The sequence below is a fragment of the Protopterus annectens genome, chromosome 9.part0, assembly GCF_019279795.1.
Source record: "Protopterus annectens isolate FY-2018-M chromosome 9.part0, PAN1.0, whole genome shotgun sequence".
Classification (NCBI taxonomy): Eukaryota; Metazoa; Chordata; order Ceratodontiformes; family Protopteridae; genus Protopterus; species Protopterus annectens.
In genome coordinates this window covers 589,083,861-589,108,294 of record NC_056743.1, presented here as the reverse complement: position 1 = coordinate 589,108,294, position 24,434 = coordinate 589,083,861, and the positions used below count along the sequence as shown (strand labels likewise).

The window sequence follows — 24,434 nt, the reverse complement described above, 5'->3', positions numbered from 1 at the left end:
TTTGGCCTGAAGGATGTAAGAAACATGATGTTGGAGGGATAACTGTCTGTCCGGAGGGAGAAACACGTTGGTTTGGATAGAGTCTATATGGGCACCAATAAAGTTGAAAACCTGCAATGGTGCCAGCTGGAACTTGTTGAGGTTTATGGTTATGCCCGGATAGTGAGCGGCCTTGAGAAGAAAATCCCTGGATTGACACAGTTGATGCTTGGAGGGAGCAGAAAGGAGACTATCATCTAGGTAGGGAAAGACATGAAACCCCTACAGCCACAGGTGAGCTGCCACTACCACCATCACTTTGGTGAACAACCTGGGGATGGTGATAAGCCCAAAGGAGAGTGCTCTGAAATGAAAATGACTAGCTCACAGCCAGAAGTGGAGGAACCTCCAAGAGCTCCTGTTCATCTTGACGTGATAGTACATATCCTGGAGATCCACTGAGCACATCCAGTAGTTTCTCTGCATGAAGGGCAGAATGGATTGAAGAGTGCCCAAATGACAGCTTTAGGGTTCACAGATTCAGGATGGGTCTTAAGTCCCTCATTTTCTTTGGCACTAAAAAAAACCTGGAATAGATACCTGATCTGGACTGGTCTGGGGAGATGGGCTGGATGACTTGCTTTTCGATCAGCCTGGAAATTTCTATGGCTGCCTGCTCCCACTGCACAGGTGGGACATCCGGGAGGTATTTGGAAGGGACTGGGGGTAGAAGAAAGGGGATTGAGTATCCTCGAGATATTATTTGCAAAATCCAATGATTGTCAGTGTTAGACTCCCAGGCTGTTGGGCGCAGAAAAAGACATCCCCAACTGCCTCCAGAGATGAGCAGTCAGGCAACCTTTCAGGGCTGCTGTGAGGGTATGTCCAGGAAAGAATCCCGAGACCCTTTGTTCCTTTGGCCCCCCTCTGCCGCGAGGGCGGTGTCTGTCCCATCTCCCTTTGCCTCTGGGGGAAGGTGAGTCCTGAGTGTCATGGGAAGAGCTCTGAGATTTCCAGAATCACATCTTCTTCACCTCAAGCTGATTCCTAGAGAAGGGTCATTGTGGGGTTGAGAAGTGAATCCCGATGGCAGACAGGGACTTCCCATCTTTCTCGCTCTGGACTAAAGTGTCTCGAACAGTCTTCCCCAAAAAGAGTGGAACTGTCATAGGGGGCATTCGTAAACAACTCCTTTAAGGGCTCCAAGAAAGCACAAAGCCAGAGCCAGGCATTACACCTGTTCCAGCAGTAATAGAGGCACCCTCACTAGTGTGCGATAGGAGCCGCATGGAAGTATTAGATACTGAAGTAAGGGTGGCCATATGGGAGCAGAACAACTTTTTCTTGTCTGCCGACATGGACCCCAGGGCAATCTCAGCAACCTCTTTGACCAGATCCCACTGTAGTCTGATAAAGTGTCCTATGTAGTTCAGTGCACTTAAAGCAAATGTGGCTGAGATGTAGACCCGCTTCCCGAAACAGTCCATCATCCGCAACTCTCAGTCTGGAGGATGGACTGTAGAGCTCTCCTGAGCAAACTATTTTTTGGCTGATGCCGCAACCACCATAACATCGACTGGGGATCCCTTCAACCAGTGTTGCCTAGCCAGTGGGGCACTGAGTATTATGTCTGGGCATTTGGGGATAGGCTCAACCGTATCTGGTTCCTTCCATGCCCTGAATGAAATTAAAACCACAAGGGGAGCCACGGGAGGGAACACCCAGGAGGTACAGGGCCCTGTCCCAAATGCCACCAGGAACACCAACTCATCCAGGTTGGGCTTTTGGGTAGACCACCCTCCTCATTGGTGCAGGACTTCCATGATGTCTTCAAAGGAGACAACTTTCGGGGGTGATCGGGGGAATCCTCCCCTTCCTCCAAGTCGGTATCTTCCATGAGGGGACTCCAGCAGGGAGTCCAAGTGCCTCCTCTTGCACATGTTTTTCTGAGGGGAGCTCCGGGGGGAGGGTGTTCTGGGGAGGACTCGGAAACCTCATGGTGGTCCGGGGGAGGACCTCCTGGGGCATAGTGGCAACAGGTTGTTCCTGAGGGGGCAGGACAGGATGGCAGATGCCAGCCCAGAAAGAGAGGGATCCAGGATGGACTCCGAGGATGACACTGTCAAGGGTCTCAAGGGAGCTGAGAGGACCCTCTCCAACACACTGAAAGCAGACGGAAAACAAATCCCAGTAGCAGGGGTGAGCAAGACCAGATCCACCGCCCTCTGCATCGAGGGGGGAGCCAGAGCCAAACCTCCAGGCACTGAGACTCCGAGTGGAAGGGCCGACTCCGAAAACCTTGAAGTCGATGACATCCCTTCAGATCTGATACCGAGGCTATGGCTTTGAGTGTTGGTCAGCTCAGAAAGGGTTGGTGCCGAACCATTCAGAGCAATGGTCGGCATCAAGGTACCTGGAACCACAAGCGCCAACCCCTCAATACTGGGAAACCTCGGACCCGATGACTCCAAAACCTGAGCTCGATCAGAGAAGGAACAATGGGAAGGAAAATGGACTGTATGGTCCCCTGGAGGGGGAAGGAGCAGCCAAGATTCCCATCTGAATCTTAGTTCTGAATAAACCTCCACATCATCCTGTCCACCTCAGCTTCAGAGAGGCTATGGGAGGACTGGATGGAAAAAGCCACCGACCCGGGCTTAGAGTGGTGCAGAGGGGAGGTTGAGAGACAGGATTGAGCCCGGGGGATCTTGGGCTCTGGAGGAAAAACACGGTGATCAGACACAAGGTGAGCCCTGGGTCGGATCTGGCCAAGACTTGGCCGGGGGCTCGACCACAGAAGAGTGGTCAGGGATGGCTACCTGGGCCTGTCCTGTTCCTTGGCCCTAGATTTTTCCCCATCCTGGACTTCTTGGAGGGAAGTTAAGTCCCAGAAGCTGGGGCAGAGGAGGAAGTAGAAGCCTCCGAAGGATGCAGGCCCTTGAGAATCAACTTATTCCTCCTGTCGATCAAGATGCGGGGTTTGAAACCCCTGCAGATCAAACAGGAGGTTTCTAGGTGCTCCACACACAGACAAACAATGCACAGTGTGGTCATAAGAAGGGGGAAGCTTATGGTGACACACTGTGCATTTCCTAGAGCCTAGCTTAGGGGGTTCGGCCATGGCTATAGGACACACACACACACACAGACACACACAGACACACACAGACACACACACACAGACACAGACACACACACACACACACACACACACACACACACACACACACACACACACACGTGCCCACACACAATCGGGAAGGAGAAAGGAAAAGGAGAGGGAGAGAGAAAAGATTTATTTATTTTTTTTGCTAAAGAACTGACGTGGAGCGCACAGGGATAGAGTAGGAGAAAGAGATAGTAAAGTCACTAATGAAGAAGGAAAATAAGAGAAAATTTTTACCTAAAGGCTAACTTACTCTAAAGGGAACTTGGAGCTGAAATCCGCACTGCTGTCTCTCACGAGCAGCAAAACAGATCTGAGGGGAGGAAGGAGACAAGAGAATTATGGGTAGGGGAGGGGCTTGGAGCTTGGATCCGATGCTGGTGTATGTGGCCAAGTTGGATCCATGCCGGATCCAGGTCCCACAGGTTGAAGATCAAATGAAAACAACTTCAGATCTATAAATCCTTTTAACCCATACCTTATTCAGTCTGATCAATATAGATAAGAAACAGTTACTGTTTGTCACTTTTACAAAAGTTAAATTTAAAGCAATGACTAACTTTGAATTTATTTCCATATGGTGGCTTTTCCCTCTTCCTGCCCTAGCATATCCTCTCGAGTATCCCTCTATAACCCAACTCGCTCCCTCAGAAGTTCTGACCAATGCCTATTACAGGTTCATAAACCTAAAAAAACTGCTTGGACAAAACCTTTACAGATATCTTCCGGCTCTACCTTGGAATAAGCTTCCCTTGGCCCTCAAAAATATTACTCATACACATAAATTTACAACAACTCTTAAAAACCACCTTTACAGCACCTGGAGATGTCACTGCAACTAAAATTCATCTCTTCCCTCTCTCCCTCTTTAGTCATTTATCTCTCTCTCTCATTCTTTCCTTCTACTTTCTTTCCTACATAAATACTGTCTATCCTTACTTCCCGTTTACCCTATATTACTCTACTACTTCCTTTTACCTCCCTATTTACTGCCCCTAGTAACCTGATACTTACTTCCTGTATACCTACTCTATATTCCTCTTCTGCTCTCAATATCCCCCTAACTAACTGTCCCCTGTATTCTTACACATATCTCTCTTTTACCTTCTCTACCTATTCTCTTCCCCTCACACTTCTGCTTGCCAGCTAACTTTTATGTCTCTCATACTAGACCACCAATAAAAAGAAGTTATGTACTCACCATAGCATTCCATCTGAGTAGCTGTACTTCGTTTTCTACCTGTGGGTTTTGGATCCGTCACAGCCGCATTTCCAGCATCTGAACCGAGCTCCAAGCTCTTCTCCTTACCCACAATGCCCCATGTTTTATTCTTGCCTTCAGATCAAGTTGGCTGCCAAAAACATCACACATTCCCGACCTAAAAAAAACCTTGCTACAACTGGTAACCCGACAATCCTGAGCCCAAATATGACTAAGGACATTCCTGATGGAACCATCTCCATATATGGTCAATATTGAAGTGACAAGGTGGGGGGACAGTTGAAGACAAACGAAGTACAACTGCTCAGATGGAACACTTCTTTATCTGAATTAATTGACTTCATTTGGTCTTCAAACTGTAGGACAGAGTCCCCAGCTAACAAACACCTGGGTGGCCCTCATGGAAGGATATTCCGGTGCACTGCAGAGTCAAAGGATGTCCTGTTCCTGGACAAAATATCCAATTTGTAAAGTGAAATGAAGGTATGAAACGAGGACCAAGTAGCTGCAGAACAGATATCATCCTGTGAAACCCTGGACCAGAAGGCAGCTGAAGAAGTCACTGACCTAGTCGAATGCACCTTTACCTGCCCCGGAAGGAAAATTCCCTTAGTAGAGTAGGCTCGGATAATACATTTGGTTTACCTAAGAAAGGTTTGGAATAAGAAGCAAATAACTGATCTGACTTACAAAAGGTTTTCTTCCTGTGTAAGTAAAATCTCAATGGTCTATGCACATCCAGCAGATGTAATTTGTATTCCCCCTTGTTTTGAAAATTAGGGAAAAAAATGGAAGATTGATTGATATTCGCTTCTGACGCAACGTTAGGAAGAAAGGACGAGTTGGTACGCATGAACACTCTATCTTCGTGAAAGATCATATAAAGGGCCTTCACGGATAAGGCTTGAAGTTTCAACACCCTCTTGGCAGAAGTAATGCTGACCAAAAACACAGTCTTCCAAGATAAAAATTGTAAATCTATAGAAGCTGCGAGTTCGAAAGGGGGGGGGGGGACGACTAAAGCCTGAAATACCAAAGTAAGGTCTCACAGGGGGAGGGCGTAGGATCCTTCACGGGGGTCTAAGAAGAAAGGTACCTTTAAGGAAGGTCTTAGAAAATTTAGAAGAAGCCAAGGATAACATAATTCCCCCACATGAAAGTTGGAAATAGCTGCCAATTGGACTTTAACTATGAAGGAACTGGCACCCTGCTGAAAAATACCCACCAAAAACTGTCGACACAGAGACAGTAAAAGGGTCTAACGCATGCTGTGAAGCTCATATGTCAAAACGTTTCCACTTGCTACGATAAACCCTTCTAGTGGAAGACTTGTGAGCTGCCACCGAAACAGTCTTAACTGGGGATGATAAACCTGGAGTCCTAACAATCATGGGAACTGGAGTAGCCAAGCAGTGAGCTTCAGACTGTTCAAGTCTAGGTGAGGAATTCCTGAGGGATGAGAAATAAGATCCAGAACTGGATCCAACGTCCATGGTGCAACTACTATGTGAGACCATAGGGAGGGAAACCAAATGTGGCAAGACCAGAATGCGGCGAAGAGGATCACAGTGCTCGCCAGCCTGCAAACTTTCAGAAGAAACTTTGAAATGAGAGGAAGTGGGGGATAAGCACACTGAAGGCCAAGCATGGACCAGTGCGTCTCTGGGGGCTTACCCCTAAGGGGGTTCAGAGTGAAGAACTAACTGCATTTCACTTTGTAAGGAAATGCGAAAAGATTGCAGCAAGGACAACCCCACTTTAGAAAGATCTGTTCCTCCAATGAAGGATTCAGACACCACTCATAAGGCATCAGAATAGACCTGCTGAGCCTGTCTGCGAGAATGATGGACCACTCCAAGATGTGCGTTGCCACCAGAAAATGGTCGGTAGAGATCACCCATTCCCACACTCTCATGGCTTTGCGACATAAGGATAAGATCTGTTTCCTCCCTGCTTGTTGATGTACCAGACCACCGACATACTGCCTGTCTGAATTGCAATTGTCCCTAGAGGGAGATGGGCATGAAGGGCCTGCAATGCAAGAAGGACCGCCCTCATCTCTAGGACACTGATATGCAAGCTGGTCTCGGTTGGGGACCACATGCCTTGGACTGCCCTTCCTGAGCAATGCCCCACCCTCATCCTAGCTGGGAGGTGTCATGGTCACTGTGGTTTTGGGAAAGGATGGAATAAAAGGTCATCCCCTGATTAGATCAGAGGACTGAATCCACCACCGAAGAGAGTCCCTGCATACTCGGGAGATTCGGACTGGATATGACAATGGCAGATCCAACAGGGACCACTGAACACCAAGCGTTCACTGGAGAATCCGCATGTGAAGGCACGCTAAGGGTAATAGATTGATTGTGACTGCCATAGACTCCAACTCCCTTAATACTGTTTCTGCTGTTGGAACATGGGCTTGACAAACGTGTAGAACATGCAGTTTGAGACTGTACATCCTGTCTGGGGTGAGGAAAACTTTCATTTGGATCATGTCCAACTAAGCCCCAATGAAATCTAAGATCTCAACCAGGTCCAGTGATGACTTGTTGAGATTGATGGTGATGCCCAGTCTTTTCGCTAGCAAGAGGAAATGGTCCCTGGCTTGGCAAAGTAGATACATGGAAGGAGCAATGAAGAGCCAATCGTCCAGCTAAGGGAAGACCTGACTACACTGAAGCTTCAGGTTAGCCGCTACTACTGCCATAACCTTGGTGAACACCCTGGGGGCTGTGGTGAGACCAACCCAGAAGCAGAGAAACCTCCGGGAGCACCTGTCCATCTTGATACGATAGTACGCGTCCTGGCAGTCGATCGAGTACATCCAATCTTTCGCCTACAGAAAGAGCAGGATGGATTGATGGGTGGCCATCCTGAATTTTGCCTTGGCTACTGACAGGTTCAAGGTGGAAAGATCCAAAATGAGTCTTAGGTCCCCCATTTTTTTGGCACTAAAAGGAACTTGGAATAAATGCCTGATCCGGACTGGTCTTGAGGGACAGGCTGGATGACTCTTTTTCCTAGCAGCTTTTCTATTTCTATAGCTGCTTCCTCCCTTTGTGTGGGTGGAACATCCGGGAGGTGCTTTGGTGGTCAAGGTGGTTCATTGAATGGGATGGAATATCCTCTAGATATAATCTGCAACACCCAACACCCAATCTGTTGTTATGGACTTCCATGCCGCTGAGTGAAGCAATAAGCAACCCCCGACTACCTCCAGAGATGAGCAGTTGGGGAGCCCTTCAGGGCTGCTGCCCAGGTTTGTCCGAGAAAGGTTCTCAGGACCCGAAATTTCTTGGACCCCCTCTGCCCCCAGGGTGACGTCTATCATAACCCCCTTAGATTTTGGGGGAAGGTGAGCCCTGACTGTCCTGGAAAAATGCCTGAGATTTTCGGAACCACATCTTCATCCTTCACGGATTCCTTGAGAAGGATCTTTGAGGGGGGGGGGAGAAGTGGATCCTGATGGCAGACAGTATCTTTCCACCCTTCTCACTCTGGACCAATGTCTCTTTCACTGACTTCCCAAAAAGGGAAGAACCATTGTAAGGGGCATTTGTAAAGGACGCCTTGAAGGGTTCTGAGAATTGACAAAGCCAGAGGCAGGCATGGCACCTAATGGCAACACCAGTACCGGCCATCCTAGTGGCTCTTTCTGTGGCATGGGAGAGAAGATGCATGGATATATTTGCCACAGACTTGAGAGTGGCCATCCGAGCAGGGAATATCTTTTTGTCCCCCACTGACATGGACTCTGGGGTCGATTCAGCGATCTCCTTGACCAAGTCGAGCTGCAGTCAAATGACGTATGCCATGTAGTTCAGTGCTCTTACAGAGAAGGTCACTGAAGCATACACCCGCTTCCCAAAATGGTCCATCACCCTTGACTCTCAGTCAGGAGGATGAACCGTAGAGCTCTCCTGTGCAAGCTCTTTCTTGGTGGCGGCTGCCACAACCATATCATCCAAGGGGGATCCCTTGTTCCAGTAAGCCCTGTCTGAGGGGGGACTAAGTACTTTGTCTGGGCACTTGGGGATAGGCTCCATGGTGTCCGGTTCCTTCCATGCCCGAGATGTTATGAGATCCACCAGAGGATCTGGGGGGGAGGGACACACCCAGGAACACTGATTCATCTGAGGTTGGTTTTGGGCAAACAAACCCACCCTCTGGCAGAGGGGTTTCATGATGTCTCCAAAGGAGACATCCTCTGGGGGAGGGGGTGACCTTGGGGAACATTCCCCTTCCTCCAACTCATTGGCTTAGGTAAGGGACTCCGGTGGGTGTCCTGGTGCCTCCTCTTACACATTCGTTTGCAAGGAACCTCCTCAGTGGGACTTTCTGGGGAGGACTCACAAACCTTCTGCTGCTCCCTCGGGGGAGCCTCCTGAGGCAAAACAGGCACAGGCTGTCCCTGAGATGACAAGATGGTCGGGACTGCATCTAAAGCAGAGGGGAGTCGGGACGGAGTGCAAGGACGAGATGATCAAGGGTCTCAATGACACCGACAGAACCCTCTCCACCACATCAAAGGCTGCAGGGGAACAGACCTCCTGAGAAATACTGGATGGAACCATTCCCCTCTGACCTGACAGGGAAATCAGAGCCGAGACTCCAGGAGCTGAGATACCAAGGGAAATACTGTGCACCGAAAGGCTTGGAGCTGACAGCAGTCCCCTTGGATCTGACCCCGAGACTACGGATCCGACACGCTCCAGCAATGGCCGGCGTCGAGGTAGCAGGAACCATCGGAGCTGACCCACCAACCCCGCGGGTCCTTGGATCCAGGGTCTCCAAAACTGCAGGTTGGATCAGAGAAGGAGTTATTGGAGTAAAAAAGGACTGCAAGCTCCCCCCTCCAGAGGGAGAGGGTTCTGGCAAGACCCCCAACTGGATTTTGGTGCGGATAGATCATCTTGTCAATTTGCACTTCACTGAAGCTCTGGGTGGAACAGGAGGACAACGCCACAGACACTGGTTGAGAATGTCGGTGAGGGGGGGCCTAACCGGCGACCTGGCCCGCGATTCCTCTGGCTCAGGGGAGAACCTTGAGGATTGAAGCCGGGGAGATCCAGGCCTAGTTGGAGTCCTAACTTTGGCTGGCGGGCCAGCCAAGGCCGAGCAGTCTGGAGACCACTTTTGCGGCTTGTCTCTCTTGATCTTCTCCCCTTCCCGGACCTCTTGGCGGGAGTTTGAGTCCCACAAGCCAGGGAATAGGAAGAAGATGCAGCTGCTGTCCCTGAAGAGGGAGGTGCAGGGGCTACTGTCCCCAAGGAGGAAAGTAGTCCTTTTGGGATCAATTTGTCCCTTCTGTCCTTCAGTGCTCTGGGTTGAACCCAGCACAGATAGGACAGGAGGTCTGAAGGTGCACCGTGCCCAGGCACACTACACACAGAGTTTGGCCATCAGCTGGAGACAGCTTATGGCCACACTTTGTGCAGTTCTTGAATCTTAATTTAGGGGCTTCAGATATCCCTAAATAGGTCAAGCAAACTCCCACACACACAGACAAAAAGAGATAGGCCGAAAGGGAAAAGAGAGAGGGAGAAAGTTGTTTTTTTTTTTTATCGACTGTCGCAGGGAGGGAAAGGATAGAAGCTAGAGAGAGAAACTTTAAGAAAGGTAATGAAAAGGGTCAAAAAGATCAAAAATAGCACTTACACAACCCACTATATGCCTAGAGCTTGGACCACAATGCTTGCTTTTCCAGCGGTAAACGAGATCTGAAGGGAAGGAGACAGGGTCATTATGGGTAAGGGGAGGAGCTTAGAGCTCGGATGAGATGCTGGAAATGTGGCCGTGACGGATGCAATACAGATCCATAACCCACAGGTTGAAGATCAAATTAAGTCAACTACTACAGATCAATTTTTCTGCTTCTTTACAACCTTGCTTAGAGCAAATGTTCTTATATACTCACTCAGTGACATTTCTTCTTGCACTACATTTGGTCATCTGCCTTATCTTCTCTGATTATAACCTTTTCTACATATTTCTGTTAAATTTACACTAGCATTATCAGTACTGCAAACATGTTCCCTGTACTATTAATGTCTCACTTGCACAACTCGTTAGAATTTTTATTTATATTTTATAACGTTAAGCTGTGGATCACTACTTGGTCACTACTTTGAATTGTATTTTTTATATGGAAAACTTGTCCTCTGATTCTAAATACTTGTATAATTTGTACTGTGGAGCTTTTCTCCCTGGGTCTCCACTGAAAAAGGGCGCAAGCTCAGATGGACTAACCTGGTCAACAAATGTCAAATAAATAAATAAATAAAATCTTAGTCCTTGGTCATCTGGCAAAGATGAATACAGACCAAAAAGGAAGGAAATAAGTAAAAGTAACTTAAAATATTCATGGATGAACACAGACTTGTCATGATTTAAAGTTATAAAAAAATACTTTCTGCATTAACAACTTAGCATCACCATCACTTAAAACAAATCTGTTGACAGACCTACCTGAATGCAATATTCCTTTGTGGCTGCAGGCTCACAGAGCCCCCACATGGTCGGCTCAGAGTATTTCTCTTGAAAATAATGCAATGGTTTGAGTAGGTGACAATCAAGTCAAAGCCAAAATTAAATCCCGTCCATCGCCAGCAATACTAATAAAAAAGGGAAAAAAACACAGAAAATGCTGTCACTTACTATTTGAACATAAGCTTATAATGACTAAAAGATTACAAAAATGAAATATCAGATCTAGCATGAATTATTTACAGAATTTAATGTACTGATTAGTCCCTTCGATACTGAGTCATTAACATCCTGACTGGAAAGCCTGGATGTGCACAACTGGTCTAGGACATAATTTTAAGGAAAGATTTTCAGTGATAAGGTTTATAGCCTCTTGTAAAATGTGCAACAATTCCCAAGAAAATGCCAGTAGCTATCAGGATTGCTAAAGAAGAAGCATAATATGAGTGAAATTCCATAAGGACCAGTGCAGACAAATGGATATGACAGTGCAGGATAGTCTGCAACTGTGACACAGTCAGTCAAACACCAGTGGTCCACAAAGCCACAAGTCTGGAACACATAATGGAGGAAAGAAGTAGAAGTGTACAGGTGAGGGACAAGGAGACTATGGAAGCAAAACTGAGAGGCCTACACAATGGCAATAGAAATATAGCATTGTATGGTGTAGGTATAGCTGCCACAGAAACAAGAGCAAAAGTTGGTTTGAGCCACTGTATGTACTTTACCAGCAGGGAGGGAGGCAGTAGTGCAATTCAGTTAAAAAAAATACTATAAGAAAATAAATACTAGTGAGCCGACACACAGGCAGATTAAAATATTAAACTTTTTATTCAGTAAGCGCTTTCACAACACAATGTTGCTTCTTCAGACCATTTAAAAACGCATTGAAGGGACACAGCCTTATATAGCTGAAACAAAATATCCAATAAGCAGCAGAAAACAATAAAAAAATCAATTTAAATATCAACTGTGTATAATTAATAAATTTAGCTAACTAACCTACCAATCACAAAAAAGTGTAAGTCTTACCCTATCAAAGACAAGTAAAAAACTCTAGCATCCAATCAAAGAACAATACAATCAGTAACATGATTGGTCGAGACTGCCATAGATAAAGCTACTGTGCATAAAGCAAATGACGAATAATCAAATCAATATATATACAAAAAGAGCATGTACTTGTCATCAAATAAAGTCTAACTTAATTCACTACAGCAATAAAAAAATATTGATGTCTTAGTAATTATAACAGTATCACATCTTAAAACTGCAGCTCAAGTAAATAAACTCCATGACTCTAACCAAGTTTTTACTTGTCTTTGATAGGGTAAGACTTGCACTATTTTGTGACTGGTAGGTTAGTTAGCTAAATTTATTAATTATACACAGTTGATTTTTTAATTGTTCCCTGCTGTTTATTGGACATTTTATTTGTTTCAGCTATATAAGGCTGCCCCTTCAATGCATTTTTAAACGGTCTAAAGAAGCAACCTTGTGTTGTGAAAGTGCTTACAGAATAAAAAGTTTAACATTTTAATCTGGCCGTGTGTCAGCTCGCTAGTACTTATTTTCTTATACTAATGTCTTTCGTCTTTTCCCGGTTAGGGGTCGCCACAGCAGAACACCGGTCCGCTAATGATTGGCAGTGGATTTTTTATGGTGCCAAGTTGCCAGGCCGATGCCCAACCTTCAAAGAAGGCATACCCATTCACACACAGACCTACCTGCATGTCTTTAAACGTCACTCGACCGCAGGGAGGACATGCAGACTCCACACAGAAGGCACTTTAGCTGAGTTGTTTTTCAGTTTTATTTGACTAACGGAGCTGTTAATCCGAGTAGCTAGTGTAACTTTTTGGCTTAAAAAAAATACTGCTACCCTTGTTATATAATGGAATGCTGAGCCTCATACTAATGCAATTATCAAGGACAGAATCAGGAGTAGATAATTGGTGAAAACCTAACCACTGGAGCAGAACAATCACAAAAGAAGAGAAAAAAATCAAGTAATACTCAAATGCAAACTAGAAGGTGATGAGTAACATGGCACCAGCCAGACACCAATATTAAGATAAAAAAGCAAATCTACCAAAGTAAAACAATCCAAAAAATTCTGGAAAAGAGCAAACCACAACTGGAACTTAGGGCAAACCTTTATTCAAATGGCAAGGTATCAAGCACATTAGTCCTTCTTCAAAGAGAATAAATTAAAACCTTAATTAAAACTTTGACATTTTAATAAAGCTCTGCTAAGTTTAAGACCCATTTCTGATCGACTCTTTTCTCAGTTGTTATTGGATTATTTTATTTGCCTTTAGTAGTACAAATTGGCCAAATTACTGAAAGTGCATATCTTCTACTTATTCATTGAAAAAGAAAACGAAAGGCATGAACTTACAATAATGATAGATCTGTGTTTCATTCTTTTCATCTGGTTCAATGTGTGGATTGCAGTGGCAGATCCAGGAATTTGCAAAAGGGGGGTACAGTCTGGTTAGTTGACTACTGGGTGAAAGCAGGAAAGGGAGACACTGGGTTTGGTGGTTGTGAAAAGATTACCTTAAGAAGCTCTGACATCACATGTGGAAAGACATCAATTTAAATTTAATTGCACATGATTTTGTTGTGGATATGGCATTAGAAATAGGTAATTCCTGTGCAGCACACAGCACATGTACAGATAGTACAAGCATTTTCAATGCATGCAAGGAAAAGATGATTGGTTGCGCATACCAAGACACATCATTCTCCTTTCATGGCATACTGGGCATATGCACTGTTATAAACTTGTGAAGTTATATGATAACAGCTTGCAGGTTTGTGCTCTCATATAACTGTCTTTCCCACAGTGATTTTACATTGCTTAATAGGCCAAGTCTTCTCTTACACATGGTCTACACATGAGCCAGTGCTTATCTGCCTGACAACTAGCAAATGTGCTATGGCATCTAGTTTCTTCCCTCACCTGAGATGGGTATGTCCACATCACATAACCCACTCACGCCACATCCATGCACAACTCATTTGTGTAGCACCTTGCCTCACAATTAATTAAGACATTTAAGTTTTATAATGCATGCTAATGCAATACCAACCATTTATTCTGTCAGCTTTCTAAATGTACAACTGCAATGTAGTATGAATGTGTATATATAATCAGCTGCAGAACAAAGTTAGCATTCGATCTTGTATACACAAACTAGCAGGTTATCCTGTTTACCACATTAATGCTGTAGCATGTATTGTAATAATGCGGTACAGATTAGCACTTCATTTTAGTCAAAGCAGTTAACCCTATTGCGAAAGCTTGCTTTCAGTATTCTAACACCTGCAATTAGAATGCAAGGGGGTGTACATAAACCCAAAAGCAATCATATAACAGCCTTGATTTGTTTTAATTGTGAATTGAAAGCCCACACAAGCAAAAAAAAAAAAAGGCCTGATGAAGGAGGCAAGTACTAGCTAATGCAGAGATAGCTAACATCAACTTCTGTTAGGCAGCTACTTAAGATCGAACCCTTCCATTGTAACTGAAACAATTTGCATACTGATTCCCTTTCATAGCCCTTCAGATCCATAACAAGCCAGGCTGGAACGGTCAAAAAAAGAGTTACATCTCGGGGTATGGACGTAAAGTATATGAAATTTATAATTTTCCCTAAAGATTGGAATCCAGGATTGCATGCTTGGAAATGCAGGAAAAATACATTATCCTTCCCCAGGCTTCATCAAGGAGCAAAATGCTTTTTATTTGTGTTGACCCGGACAGAATCTAGGTTTTATAAGACATCTTGGGTATGGCTGCCAGCGGCTGAACTTACACAAACAAGCAAACTTGGAAAAAGGGGCAAGATTGTCAAACTCATTTTGAAATTATACAGATAGGTGCTCCTACAGGGACATCACATGTGTGTGTGTAGTATCTGATGTCAAAGAAGCAACTTGTCTTGAAATATACCAGCATGCCAGATTGTGGGGGTAAGCATCTCAAAAATGAGTATGGAGAGTGAAAGGAAAATAAAAAAGTTAAAGATACAGTGATCAATGGTGCAAAGGAAATGGTGACATTTGGCATCCAGATGAGTTTAGTGGCCCTTGCAAACGGGGTTTCAAGCTTTGCAGAGGTCAGCAGTAGCATCATATGCACTGGTAGCAGGAGTTTCTTAACAAGGGGCCATTGCAAGATTGCAACAGGAATACAGCTGTATTGCTTTAGGAGTGGACAGACAGGCAGGTGGATGGACAGCCAAATAGTAACCTAAGCAGAAAGTTAAAGGCAGACTTAAAGATAAATCTTGTCTGGTGGTTAAGGCAGCAAGGTTTGATCCATCTCCACTTGCTCATTTGAGCTGTTTTGATAAAATTGGTTAACCTTATCCTGTGACCACCTACAAAAAAGCATTTCTGACATTTTCCATGTACTGCTCACAAATGAAAAGGTGAGTGTGCATTGCTAAATATTTCCCCATTAATATATTTTGGGAATAACACCGCTGCAAAAGAAAGGGCATGCCTACTATATAAGAGAACTGCTCTGTCATTTTCAGTTTTGTGTCCAAAGGTGAGGCAGCCATGCTGTTCTATGCCTCCTAGCTGACATCACAACTACAACCACAATTACTTGGGAGACAATGAAAAGCAAGCAAACCAGAAATGAAGAAGTATCAATTAACAGTTTGCCCTACAGCAGATCCCATATGTTCCCTTGTGCTGCTTTTCTGGGTTTCAGCAGAGGGTAAGAAAAGACAAAGTCAATTTTCTTTTTGATCGGTTATTAAGACACTGCTAAGACCTGAGCCAAAATGTCTACTTTGCCATATTCCCGCCTGCTCAGAGGCGATCTGTGCCTGACGTATAAAGCCATGTCCAACCCGGAATTAATGGACATGCTGCATCTCAGAAAATCCAAATCCCATCGAGCTACGCTCGAGACTTGAACCTCAGCACTGAAATAAATAGGACATGCTGGAGGGACAGATTCATAACCCAGAGGCTCCCTTCACTCTGGAATAAAATCCCAGTCCAGGTTAGGCAGAGTCCCTCATTGACTCTCTTCAAGAAGAATCTTGATGAGTGGATGGGAGATCGTAGGTTTACCCCGGGTATCACTTCTGTGTCACTGTTAGACAGAGGCACAGTATACTAACCTCGAAAAAGGGCATAGCAAAATTAATTTAAAATGGGTGGCGAAAGCCAAACACACTCTGGCTAGGCTTACAAATGCCCTAGGGCGGATAGCCTAGTATGAACCTATGAACCTAAAAAACAATGTGCACCTCTTTTGAGCCCCCTGCTATGGTTTTCTTAAAGGCTAGTGCTATGATTATTGATGTTCAAAGATTGAGAGGTATGAGAAGCTGTGATTAAATCTACTAATTGCTGTCACTCTTTGGAGATGACTATTCAAAAAAAAGTACGTACTATGTAAAAGTTCTCCAGATTCTAGATATTTAACACTAATTTCAGGCTTTTTCCTATATTTATGAGGCATTTTAGCAGATAAACACAATGCGCTCTTACATAAAACTGTTCACTCCTTTGTTAGTAGTAAGGAATGCCGTTGAAAACTTAAATCATTATCCTGAAGATAACATGCTCTCAATCGCAGCCAACACTTTGGTGAAGGGGTGGTGGCATTCCATTGACCACAGACATATATGTCAACATCCATCACCTCACCTGCAGAACTAAACAACCAAATGAACCTTTTGGAACATATGAAAATACTGTCCCACCAAGGCAATCAGAATCGCATCACTGAACAAAGCCCACCTACTTTTAGATTTATTGTCACCCTCAAGACAACATTAAGATAGAATGAGGAAAGCAACCAGAAATTAAATATGCCATTATGAGCATGACAGCAAACAATTCACAAACTGCGTGAAGAATTCACCTATTGCATACAGCGACCCATCATCAACTACAGAGACAAGCACTCTGCTGAAGCAGAAGTAGCAAGTAAGCATCAGAAGCAGTTCCCTTTTAAAAAGTTTTACAGTCTGTGTACCTTACAAAACTAACCATGATGTCCTTATTTGTTCAGCTTATGAACAACAGCTCTCCTTTTGTAAGCAGGTAACATTGCCATAATAAGAAGGACTTCTGCAATGCAAAAAAAAATCTAAATCTTTGCTGTTTATCTCTCTGAAAATAATGGTCGTGTTTTTTTTTTTTTTTACTACTACTACTACATGAGTATCTGTTAGCACCGTTATCAGGTTAGTCTTTATTTTAAGAGGTGCTAAAGATTTCTTGTCGGTCACCCATCTGGGGCTGTTTGGCTCTCATGTCTCTGACGGTGGTGCAAACTGCTTGTGACAATAACTTAATTTTAGCTACAAAAAGAACTTATTTTAAATTTTTTTAACCCTTTTTCCCCCAATTTTTAAATTTCCCTTTTTTTTACCCCCCCCATTAACCCAATTTTTTTCTTTTCTCTTTTACCTTTTTTTTAAATTTTCCAAACCCCTTTTTTTCCCTTTTTAAATTTTTTTTTTTTTTTTTTCCACTTTTTTAACTTCCTTTTCCCTTTCCTAACTCTACTTTTTTCAGTCCTACTCAGAAAAGGAAAATTCTTAAATTTTCCTTTTATAATTCTTTAGCATCTTCCCTTTTTCTGTCTTTATATTATCCATGCCTTTTTTTCTTATTTTTAATCTTCCTTCAAATTTTCCTCCATTTTTACTCTTATCCTTTGTCCTCATTGGCTTTGCCCCATTTAATCCGTTCCCTTCAATTTTTTATTTGCCTAATACCATTTTTGCAAATTTCTCATTTCCTGGTTTCCTCTTTGTTGCTGTCTTCTCTCCTCAAAATATTCTTTGTGTATTTTTATGTTGTGATGTGCTTTTGAAGGTGATTGTCCCTTCCTTTCCTTCTTCCATGTCCTCAGGTGTTGTTTTTCGGTGTTTGTCTAAATTCTCTGTTTTGTGTGGTGTTGTGATAATATTTGTGGCCCCTCCTTTTTCTCCCTCTTTCTTTCATTTGTGACCTTCCTTTTCTTGTGTTGTTGTTTGTTTTGTATATGTTCTTGTTTCCCTAGATTTGTGTGTCCCTTTCTTGTGTGTGTCTTTTGCTTATATTATAGTATTGTAGCCACCCCATAATTTTTTTTTCTCTCAGCTTGTGCAGTTGTTTGAGGTTTTATGTTAGAAAGTACAAAGGCACTTAGTAATGGTGGGAACACAGGATGTATGGAACTAAACCAGGTTTGGGACAGATGCTGATATGACAGCCACCCAAGTGGCTCACAATAATATAAAATACATCTAGTACTCCCAACAAAAAAAGGGGGAAAAAAACACCAGAAAGTCACAGATTATACTCAAACAAAAGAAAAAATACTTTTGGTATTTTTCAAATTTTTCTAAATTTTTTCCTATTTACCTGGTTGTTTCCCTTCCCCCTTTTTTTTTGAAAACCTTTGGGAAAAACCCTCCAAATTGCCTTTGGGGGGTTTTTTTTTTTTTTTTTTTGGTTTTTGTTAAATATTTATTTAAAACCCATAAAATTCTAAAATTTTTTGTTTGATCAAAAACAGGGTTTTATTCAACCAAAATTTTGTTAATAAAAGGATAAGGATTGGGAAATTTGTTCCAAAACCCCTTTTTAAACATTTAAAAATGCCTTTATTTAGGGGTGTGCCTCATATTAAATTTTTCCCCGGTGGCTGGTTTTTCAACAAATTGCATAATAATGTAAAATTTTGACAAATTTTTAAAAATTTGACCCCCCAAAATGTGGAAATTTCCCAAAACCCCGGTGGAAAAATAGGATAAGAAAAAAGGTGGAGTTTTATTTTAATTAAAAACATAGATACTAAAATTTTCAGAAGTTTTAAAGATTAAAAAAATAATTATTATATACTTAAAATTTTTTTATAAATGTGGAAAGAATAAAAAAACAATTTTAAGCAAATTTGGAATTAAAAAACAACCTTCCCAAAATTAATGAAAATTAAATTACCCAAACATAACCCAAAAAATAAATTTATTATTCATAAAATTGAAAAATGCATTAACAATAATAATTTAATTTCTTTTAATACAACTCCAAAAAACCCCAACTTTCAAAATTATTAAATTTGTTTTTTTAAAAAGCAAGGGAACCTCAAACAAATTAAAAATTTACACAAATTTAAAAAAACAAAACAAACACCAACAGGACTGTTCCCCTTTCAAAAAACTAAAGGAGCATAACAAATCTTAAATTGAATTCCAATGGAAACAAGGGGCTCAAAAAAAGATTAATAGATTTATAATATTGGTCTTTCAATTTTAACTGAAGAGAATAAAAAAAAAAACAATGGAAGGACCCCCATTCCAAATAGCGGGGCTGAACTCTCAAAAAGGAAAAATATCTAGGAATTAAAAAATACCATAAAAACAAAAGAAAACCCAAAGGGGCTGAAGTTCTGGTGGGGCCCCCCCCAAATCAAAATCTTTTTAAAAACTTTCGAATAATAAAATTAACCACCAACACAATCCTTCCTACCAACAAATTTTTACACCCTATTTATGTTTTACATTTTTCTTTTAAAACCTTACATCCTTATTCCTTTTTGGCAAAATATATTTCATTTTTTTATTCTATTTTTCCCACATTCTTTTTCTCCTTTGGCTGGAAAAAAATTTCCCAAAAAAATACTTACAAAAGCCTTCCCACATGAGGGCGGTAAGGCAAACCCCAAAAAAAAAATTTTTTACCAAAACGCCCCTCGGTAAAATAAAAAACTTTACAAAAAAACAAAATCAAAAATTTGGGGACCCCCTTATCACTTAAGTAAAAAAAAAAAAATCCAAACAAAAATTTTTGGGAAAAAAAAACCAAAAAACTAAAGGGCCCTTTTTGCTTGTTGAAATGGGGGGCTCCCAAATGTTTGCTGTTCAAAAAGATGTGAAAATTTGATTAAGAAATTTCCAACTCTCTCATTGTCAAATTCCCCTTCCCAAAAAGTTCATAATTTCCCCCAAAATTGGAATTTTCCAAAAAAAAACCAAATATGGGACCCGGTGCCCGTGTCTCCCAAAAAGAAACCACAGAGGACACTGAACAACCCCCCTTTTGGGGGGGCCCCCTAAACCCCTTTTTTAACCCCCCTTTTTTTTAGGGGAAAATTTTTTTGGGGGGAAATAAAAATTTTTAAATTCCCCCCCCCCTTTTTTTCCCCCCTTTTTTTTTTTTTTTTTTTTTTCTTTTTTTTTGTTTTTTTTTTTTTTTTTTTTTTATTTTTTTTTTCCCCCTTTTTTTTTTTTTTTTTTTTTTTTTTTTTTTTTTTTTTTTTTTTTTTTTTTTATTTTTTTTTTTTTTTATTTTTTTTTTTTTTTTTTTTTTTTTTTTTTTTTTTTTTTTATTTTTTTTTTTTTTTTTTTTTTATTTTTTTTTATTTTTTTTTTTTTTTTTTTTTTTTTTTTTTTTTTTTTTTTTTTTTTTTTTTTTTTTTTTTTTTTTTTTTTTTTTTTTTTCTTTCTTTTTTTTTTTTAAAAAAAATGGGGAAAAAAATTTAAAATTTTTTTAAAAAAAAAGAAATTAATTAGGCAAAAAAAATTTTTAAATTTTTTAAATATTGATATATAAATTTAAAAAAGTATTTTTAAACCCAAAAATTTGGAAAAGAATTAAAAAAATTTATATAATTCCCAAGAGGTAATAACATATATATATATATATATATATATATATATATATATATATATAAACACACAAAAAATATATATTTTTATTTTTTTTAAAAAAAACTTATTTTTTTTTTAAAGAATAATAAAAAATATTGGATTCTGGAAGAAATTTGTTTATTTTTATTATAAATTTTTTTTAATATTTTTGAAAAAAAAAAAATGATAGAAAATTTTTTTTAGGGGGGAATTTAGTTTTTCAAGTCCCGAAAATTTTTTTTTTGGGGGTTTTGAAAGGAGGATAAAAAGGTTTAAAATTTAAAATTTTTATTTTCCCTTTGGAACTGATCTGTATCTGAAAAGAAGCACTCTATTCCCACTTTATAGGGTCTGACTTGCACTTAAAAGAAATTTAAAGCACTAAATCCTCTCTTATACTCTTCTAAATACTTAACTGATCCTCCTTTATCAGTCGAAAGTAAAAATCATAATTATCCTGACATGTCCAAAGGTCAGTTTCATGTGTACTCTCCAGTCCAGCTGGTTAATATGGGAATCCTAAGGCAGTGTTACAAATGCCTTATGTACACAGACAACCCTCTCCTCCTCCAAACAAGCTCAAATATATGTGAGAGATGCAACTATATTGCCAAAGTGGAGGCTGAGCTCTCTCGACCCATGACTGGCACAGTAAATCAGGAGAAGAAGGTAACCGCACACCACAAACCCAGTCTCACATAGACCTATAGCAACAACAAACCAAACACATAAACACACAAAAACATACTCGGAGGCTCTAATTAAAAATCTGCCTAAGCAGCAGAGACCTCCAGAGCAGACACCCAAACAACTGCTACCCCACAACAATACCCACATATCACATAGTCCACAAAGTCGGTGTGCCACACAGTCACAGCTCTTAAGGCTAAACAACACACCAAATACACTTGTAATAGGTGACTCTATAGTCAGACACACTGACGTCCCGCTCACCAGGCTGAACAAGGAGAAGGTCACCGTAAGCTGTCTGTCAGGTGCCAGGATCCGCCACATAACACGCACTCAGGTCACTCCAAAGCAGGTACAAATATGACTCCATCATTGTCCATGCTGGTGTGAATGACCTGAGTCATACCTCCCTGGACTACATGAAAAGAGACATAGAGGAGCTCTCTGATCATGTAGCCCAGGCTGGTATGACCCTGACTTTGAGTAGCATCTTACCCTCACCAAGAATGATGCCACAGTATGAAGACAAAATGATAAGTTTTAACAATTGGTTAAAATATTGGTGTCATTCAAAGGGGATCCAGTGTCTGTCAGCCTGGGGTGACATGCTCGACAAGCCACGTTGCTTCGCCAGGGACGGCTTGCACCTGTCACCCCTGGGCTTTCGAATACTGGCTAAGGCCCTTGCCACCCCCATAGTGCCTTTTTGAGGCAAGGCTCAAAAGACAAACCCACCTCCATAGATAATACAGGAAAAAGAAACTGAGGGTAATGCTGCTCAACGCCAGAAGTCTAAACCTCAAAATGCATGCACTCGAGACTCTCCTCAGTATGGAGAACATCGATATCTGTGCAGTAACAGAGACCTGGTTCAAGACTCCCGAAAGCACCCCAGCACTACCAGGTTATACTTCATACCATGCTTTTCGGCCACAAAACTCGGACCGAGCCACAAAAGGAGGGGGAGTATCCATATACATCAAAAATATCCACACCTCCAGGTTAGTAGCACTGCACGAAGAAACGGAAACAATCCATGTGCAACTAACTATGGGCAAAACTGCTTTTCAGTTTATAGCCTGCTACAGACCACCCTCCTAAACTCAGGAACCCCACTCGGCCTTCCTGAAAACACTGGAGAACATGAAGGTCTCTCCAAAAACCATCATACTGGGTGACTTCAACTACCCAAACAATGACTGGGTTAACTACTCAAGCCCACACACCCTTGCCCAATGGTTCCTCGAATTTATAAACTCAAATGCTATGGAACAACTGGTCACCACCCCCACAAGAGGGGAAACATACTGGACCTGGTCATCACAAACACAGGGACTCTATGTTCCACACCTGAGGTATACCCCTCACTGGTAAGGTCAGACCACAAATTAATCTCACTGGACATCCATATCCCATCCCCACCCCCAGCCAAGGTAACCACAGTGAAGAACTTCTCAAAAGCAAACTTCACACTTCTCAAAACTGAGGTGGTATCCTTCAAAGCCCCTGGGCCAGAGGTAAACACGGCTCAAACCGCAGAATCCTTCACAAACGCATTCTATGGACACCTACAAGAATGTATGGATCGTGCCATCTCAAATAAAACCAAGACTCACTCCTCCAAAGGCAGGAGACCTGTCTGGTGGACCCCAGCCATAAATAAGCTATACAACAAAAGGAGGAAGCTACTATATTATAAAGCAAAATCCCAAAAAGGGAAGGCATCTCTGATCAGTACGAGCAAGAAGCTACGATCCCTCATAAAATCATATAAGGCCAGCTTCGAAAGAAAAACTGCACAAGATACTAAGGACAATCACAAGGCTTTCTTTAGTTATGTCAGGAACCTGGGAGGCAACTCCCAGATATGCTCCGAGTTAGTGCAAAATGACAAAAAATACACTGAACCAACAGACATTGCCAACATCCTGGCAGACAGATTCAGTGCAAACTTCTCCCCTCCATCCCCCCAAAAGAGCAAATCCCCATCCCAACACAGTCTAACTTCCCAGACATCACAGATAATCAGGTGAGAGCTGCCCTCTCCAAAGCAAAAAACACAGCATCAATGGGACCGGCCCAGGATGCGTTTTACACAAGCTACAAGATAAACTTAACCCTCACATTAAGTCACGGTTCAAGCTCAGCCTTACCACAGGATATGTACGCAAGGAATGGCGTACAGCAACGGTAGTTCCACTCCACAAGGGAGGTGCCACAACGGACCCCAGAAACTATCGCCCTATAAGCCTGACTAGCCTGGTCTGCAAGGCTATGGAGCGTATCATCATGGAACTCATACACAATGAAATCGGAAACCTTCAGACACTGGATCCTACCCAGTTCAGCTTTGTTAAGGGCAGATCTTGCCTCTTGAACCTGGTCGACTTCTTTGAAACAATTACCAGGGCCATAGATGAAGGGAAAGTAGTCCACACAGCCTACCTGGACCTTGCAAAAGTCTTCGACACAATACCCCACTCAGGTATCATAAATAAGCTCACTAGCTTAAATATCAACCCCTATGTCACAAGATGGGTTGCAAACTGGCTCAGGGATAGAACCCACATGGTCAGAATTGCAGGTGCCTTGTCAAGCTCTAAACCAGTTACAAGTGGAGTTCCACAAGGTTCAGTCCTGGGACCTATCTTGTTCGGTATTTATTTCTCTGAGGTACAGGCAAACATGGGAGGACTATGGCTGACCAAGTTCGCAGATGACTGCAAACTGGGTGCCATAACAGACTCTCCGGCTGACACAAGCATACTCCAGAAGGGTCTCACAGAGACAGATAACTGGTGCCAAAGTCATGGCCTGAAGCTAAATGCTAAAAAATGCATAGTCATCCCCTTTGGGAAAAACAAAGTGCCCAAAGACTACACAGACTACCACATAGGAAGTAACACATTAAGTACGGAGGAAGTAATTAGGGATTTGGGGACCCAAGTATATAGTAATCTCTCTTTTGACAATCACGTTGCCAAAGTGGTTAGAAAAACCTTCTATATAGCCCACCTCATCACGAAAGGTTTCACATCTAGATCAAGAGAGGTCTTTGTGCCACTCTATTCATCACTCATCAGGCCCATCATTGAGTACAATGCCCCATTTGGGATGTACCTTACCCGACACCTGCAGCAACTGGAAAGACCCCAAAAGTACCTCATCAAGAGGATAAAGGGACTCAAACAGATGCCCTATGCAGTTAGGCTAAAGAAACTCCAGGTCT

General features: G+C 42.1%; 1 protein-coding gene across 1 annotated transcript in view; it reads right to left on the bottom strand.

Moving 5' to 3' along the window:
• The window catches only part of GMCL1 (germ cell-less 1, spermatogenesis associated), a 1,627,466-nt gene that overhangs the window by 221,630 nt on the left and 1,381,402 nt on the right, over positions 1-24,434 (bottom strand). The window contains exon 13 of the mRNA XM_044083130.1: positions 10,839-10,984. Coding sequence (XP_043939065.1) covers positions 10,839-10,984 — 146 coding nt within the window. The remainder of the gene's footprint in view (positions 1-10,838; positions 10,985-24,434) is intronic.